This window comes from Notolepis coatsorum, assembly GCF_963971535.1.
Source record: "Notolepis coatsorum genome assembly, chromosome: 13".
Classification (NCBI taxonomy): domain Eukaryota; kingdom Metazoa; phylum Chordata; class Actinopteri; order Aulopiformes; family Paralepididae; genus Notolepis; species Notolepis coatsorum.
The window spans coordinates 3,503,250-3,509,263 of record NC_140177.1 but is presented as its reverse complement, the minus strand read 5'-3'; the positions used below and the strand labels follow the sequence as shown (position 1 = coordinate 3,509,263).

Sequence of the window (6,014 nt, the reverse complement as noted above, 5' to 3'; positions counted from 1 at the left end):
TTAATTGGTTGTAGGAAGGTCAGTCAACCTCTTAGTTATTTAATTGGTTGTAGGAAGGTCAGTCAGCATCTTAGTTATTTAATTGGTTGTAGGAAGGTCAGTCAGCATCTTAGTTATTTAATTGGTTGTAGGAAGGTTAGTCAGTCTTAGTTATTTAATTGGTTGTAGGAAGGTTAGTCAGTCTTAGTTATTTAATTGGTTGTAGGAAGGTCAGTCAACCTCTTAGTTATTTAAATGGTTGTAGGGAGGTTAGTCAGCCTCTAATCTGAATCTGATCTAAGTTAAAAGGAAAGGGCCCACAGAAGTCTAAGGACAGCTGTGTGTGTGCATGCATGTGTGTGTGTGTGTGTGTGCGTGTGTGTGTGTGTGTGTGTGACAATACACGTGCATATGCATGTAACAACACTGTACATTTTGGGTATCATTGTGTATGCTTGACCCCTTGTTTCCCCAAGTCCTCTCCACACTCCTCATTTAAAAAAAAAAAAAAAAAAAAAAAAAATCACAGTGTTTTCTGAAACAGTTCAAAGTCCTCTAACGTGGCCGAGGCCAACTCAATGCAGAACACATCATCAGGCAGGACGGCCAGGCGGTCCAGGGGTATATATGCGGGCTGGGCCGGGTCGTACTGGGCCTTGCAGAGGTACTGGAGGAACAGGTGACGCTCTCTGATACGCAGGTACTTGGAGTTGAGGACCTGCAGGGCAAGAGGAGATCAGGTGCTTCAGTCAGGATGAGAGATACATGAGAATGGAAGTGCGACTGACCTCAGATGGACACAGACATTTGAAATTTATTAGAAGGATAAACCCCTTGAGATATGCCATCTCGTTTTCGAGGGGGTCCCAACCCTTTGGAGGCCAAACCCGAGATAAGTCGGGTTAACTCGCCATGCGCTGGGCGCCAAGACCCGAGATATCTCGGGTTTTAATCGATATTTCTTTTATTAGCTATATCCATGCATTTACTTCTCGGGCAGTATCGTTATAACAGATGGACTGAGGACACTCTGAGCAGCGTGGATTATGTGTTTTGGACATATAACGTTGGATCAATAAACGCGATCAATATTTGGAATGGCGATCAGGAATTGGATTAATCTTTTTGCACTACATCAGATGTGAGGTAAGGACTTTATGTTACGAATCTTGGGTTAATCCGATGTTCCTTTCACCGCCATCGGAGCGTGTGTGTGTGTGTGTGAGGTTCGCGCTGACAAAAGTACGGAGAAGCGATTTTTCAGACCCCACTTCTGTTTGCGCATGATGACACATAATATCGATAATCTAGCGTTTATTTGAAAACAATTCATAAATCAAGCGACAAATGGCACGATTTCTAACTAAATACATTGAAGCTCGATTTGCTGGAGTTTATTGAGATGAGACAGAACGCTCTAGAAATATATTCATATTAGGGCGGCTACGTAGCGTAGTGGGCAAGGCGCTCGCCACGAAATCTGGAGACGCTGGGCTTGCCTGTTCGAGCCCAGCGCTCCACATTTGCTTTCAGTTTAGCTGGTCGTCCGTACTAATACACATTGGCCGTATTAGGGGGTGGGAAACTGATGGGTGGGGATCGGGCGTTGTGGACAGCGACTCCTACAGGTCGGTTGGTGCGCCTGCGCAGTAGAATCAGGAAGTGTCGGGGGCAGCGTGAGCCTCCCACGCGTTACTCCTCGCCACTGAGAGATCGAGCTGCGCAGGTGAAAAGATGCAACTGCTGTTACCTCAAGTACCGGAGGGGACTTGTGCTATGTATGACTTAGTCCACATTGCAGCTGGCTTGTGGGAGGCAAGAAACAGCGTTCGTGACAGGGGAGGGTTGAATTGGATGATACGAAATTGGGATGGGAGAAAAATATAGAAAATGGGAGAAAAAGTGGATAAAAAAAAAGAAATATATTCATATTCATCACGGTATAAAACGGAAATGTATGAAAAAATTATCTGTTTCGTGCATGTTGACTGGAAGCAATTCACTGACGATCAACGTGTTATTTAGATCTATTGCTATTATATTTGATATATTTTAAGCACTCGCAAGTAAGTCCTATCCTACATTGGATAAAGCACTGGCGCTGAAGAGCCATCAGCGCCCTCTGCTGTTTGGCCCCCAATGAGTTAACATAGGATACAAAACATACAATACAATACATAACAAAACAAAACACAGGACAACAAAATACACTTATACACTGACGCTCTCCCAAGCTCACCCCCACATTCCACACTGATTCCTCCCAAGAGGATCACCAATATATATATATATGGTCCCATATAAAACACATACAAAATTATAGTTTGATCTGTAAACAACATGTAAGCCCTAACACAGTAAATCAGTAACAAGTGCAAGTAGTCTGTAGATGAGTGAACAAAGATATCTTTAATAACCGGTAAGAAGTGAGAGATCTGAGTGAACTAGGCAGTTTGTTCCAATCAGCTGGTGTTTTATATTTAAAGGCAAGTCGACCAATAACTTTGGTGGTTCGAGGTGTGATAAAGAAAGGATGATCCGTGTGTCTGTATGTATAGTTACTCACTGCACCATCAGTGGTCTCACTTTTACTGTAAATTGTGCCTAGTCTATGCATTATGCACTTTACTATGATATGCACTTTTAGGGGATGTTGATCTTAACCTTAGCATTTGTCCTTTTATACTGTGTGTTTTTCTTACTGTCCATGTTTTTGTTGTTGTTCCTGTATTGGTTTAGTTGTAGACACACAGTATTGCTCTGTACCTGTATGTATTCCCATGTGGATTCGTCCGTACATATAATAAAAACTCTGACTCTGACTCAATCTATCCTGGCTGGAGAACTAACGGCTGGTGAACCTGAAAACTTAACCCTTTCACTACCACACTACAGAAGGGTAAGCCTTTACTATCACACTACAGAACCGTCTGTAGTGTGATAGTAAAGGGTTAACATTCTGTAGTGTGGTAAAGGGTTAACATGCTGTCGTGTGGCAGTGAAAGGGTTAACCTTCTGTATTGTCGCAGTGAAAGGGTTAACCGTTTGGTAGTGCGGCAGTGAAAGGGTTAAATTTATAAACTTAAAATAATAAACACAGCACAGACTCTGGTGCAGTGCGTTACTACGGTTTGGACCATGTTTACCATCATCACTATTACTACTGACTGATTGAATCTCCTGCCACTCACTACTGTTCACTACTACTGTACTGGGTCTGATGTGCAATACCTGAATGACTTATGTGTGTTAATTGACAGAGTTACAGATGTGAATGGTGATATTCTTTTACTTGGGGATATGAACATAGACTGGTTTGCGAATCAATGTCCAATGAAACAAATTATATCATTAATCGATGCTTGTAATCTGTCTCAGATGATCTCTCAACCAACCAGAGTCTTCACTAGTGCTGGCCATACTTCTGCCACTTGCATAGACCATATTACACAAATATTCCTGAATGCTGCATTAAACCAGTTTCTCGATCTGTGGGCTTTAGTGACCATAATATTATAGCAATTACCAGGAAAACTAAAATTCCTAAATGCAAGGTCAATATAATACATAAAAGGATGTTCAAGAAATTCATTCCTGACAGTTTTTGGCAGATGTTGGTGATATTGACTGGGCTGATGTGTATACTGCTGAGGAGCCTGAGGCCTCCTTAAATATCTTTATGGAACGCTTCATGAAGATTGTTGATAAGCATGCCCCTATGAGAAAGTGTATTGTAAAGGTTAGACCAGCTCCATGGCTGAATGAGACTCTAAAGAGCCTCATGAAGGAAAGAGATGAAGCCAAATCTACATTAGTAATGTCTGGATTAGTGGAGGACAGATTAATGTACCGTCAACTGAGAAACCTGGGCCCTGTTTCTTGTACCTGGATAACTGAGTTAGCCGGATAACTTTAACTGGATAACTGAGTTAGCCGGACTTTCCGGTTCCATGTACGTGGATTTTCCAAATCACCATGACAACAGATCCAAAAGTTTGAGCCTGGTCGAAAGCAGAGTTCAAGTTCAAGTTAGCCGGATCACGCAGAGCCACGCCCCCGCAAAGAAAGTGACAGCCCGTTTCCTGAAACTATTCCCACAGTCTACGATCTGCATTATACCATTCTGAATTACGTTTTTGTGCTCCATTCTTCCAGAGGGGGCTTTTGAAATGTAAAATAGACCCAAAATGCTGATACTAAATTCACTTTGTCCTAAATAATGCACGTTATATATACCGTGGCGACGGTGGCGCTCGCTCGTGCGATGTACACATTATGTGGTTATTTTAATTGTAACTGGGATTAAGATGTCTGATGAGATGCGCTGTTTGACGGATTTGAGAAATTGAATGAGCCGTTGACGTCACATTAATGAATGAGGATAAAGAGATAAACTTCATTCAAAACAAAGGATATTCTAAACACGGGTCTCTCGTTCATTAATGTATAAACAATGAATTTATCCCATCTGGCACAGTGGTGCAGCGGTAGTGCTCAAGCCTGCCAACCCAGCGACCGGGGTTCAAAACCCGGTGTTTCCAATATGATTTTTTTGAATATAATATTAATGATTATACGCCAAAGTAGCCTGGTTTTAAGTTAAAATATTATAAATCTACATGCATTGAGGATGTCATTCTTTATATAGCTCTCAACGTGCACCAAATTGAATTATTCCTATATTGCAAAAAGAGGGAGACGACTAGGGTCTCGAACCCCGGTCGTCTGTGTGAAAGTCAAAAGAACAACCCGTTAGACCACATTGGAGATAAGTTAAAGATTGACTATACATCAATCAATGGGTAAGAGAGCCGTATCGTAATTCTGTATAACAGCTAATTATTTTCGCTAGCAAGATCTCATTTGATTATTCAATCCAGCAGGCAAGTTTAAAGAAATATAATCTGATTGATTGAGGTAATGAGGGACTTAAAAGTAGCCTATAGATAACGCATTTAACTTGTCTGCGAGGCGATTGAGCCGTATTGCAATCTGTCAATAAAGTCTTAAATCAATTAATCAATCAATGCCGTTAGAGAATCAGGATCTCTGCCATCGATACGTGCTGGCTTTTCACCTAAAGCGGCCGCGCGCATTTAGCCTGAGTCGCAAGTCTGGCTTGAGTTAACGAGACTGAATCCACCTTCGTGGAACAGGAAAATCCCGGCTTCAAACATCGGGTTAACTGAAGCTGGATAATGACATCTTGATCGACTTAGTTGAACCACGTACAAGAAACAGGGCCCAGGTTACAAAACTGAATAGATCCATGAAAAAAGAATATTACATGCAAAGAATAAATGCTGTAAAGCAAGATAGTAAAGAGCTCTGGAAAACCCGTAATCAGGCATGCGTTGTTCATGGGACGGGGTAGCACGGTGTGCAAGCTCACTCGCTATTTGCATATCAATAGCGCCGGTCGTCAGGTGTGTTAAATACGTTCTCAGACACATTCACACCTAACTTGTTGTGAAGACGTGTTACATTCCATTCGTAGAGGCAATTAGGCACTGTCTTTAGTCTGTGCCCAAGCGAGGGGACATTAAATGCGCATTCGCGGGAGCGCGCGTGCGCGTGGTGCGTGTCACCCCAGATGATTTCAATAACGCACCACTGCCCGTAATGAAATAATGGGGAGAAGGACAACTGGTGGGGTTTCCTTTGTGTAATCAGAAGGCATGTTTCTGACAAAACCATCTGATATAGCAAATTATTTTAATGATTTCTTCATAAATAAGGTCTATGCACTAAGGCAGAAGATGGACAATACTGATTATGATTATCTAAAGCTCATAAAAAATAATGTGATGTTAGACAAGAGTTGCACTTTTCAGTTTAATTGTGTAGATGAGCGGGAAGTAAGGAAGCTGTTGAAGTCCCTTCCTGAACATAGCTCAGTAGGTACAGACATGCTAGATAGTAAGGTACTTGGTCTGGCAGCTGACTATGTTTATGGTCCGATATGTCATATATTAAATGCATGCTTAATGAAAGGTGTTTATCCCACTGTCTGGAAAGATGGTAAAATTATTCCC

The 6,014-nt window shown here is 41.8% G+C and overlaps 1 protein-coding gene across 1 annotated transcript in view; it reads right to left on the bottom strand.

Annotated features, from left to right (window-relative positions):
• Window positions 1-502: 502 nt before the first annotated feature.
• Window positions 503-6,014, bottom strand: part of mterf3 (mitochondrial transcription termination factor 3) — a gene marked incomplete at both ends in the record, with an annotated part of 31,192 nt that continues 25,680 nt past the window's right edge. The window contains one exon of the mRNA XM_084327055.1: window positions 503-697. Coding sequence (XP_084183181.1) covers window positions 503-697 — 195 coding nt within the window. The remainder of the gene's footprint in view (window positions 698-6,014) is intronic.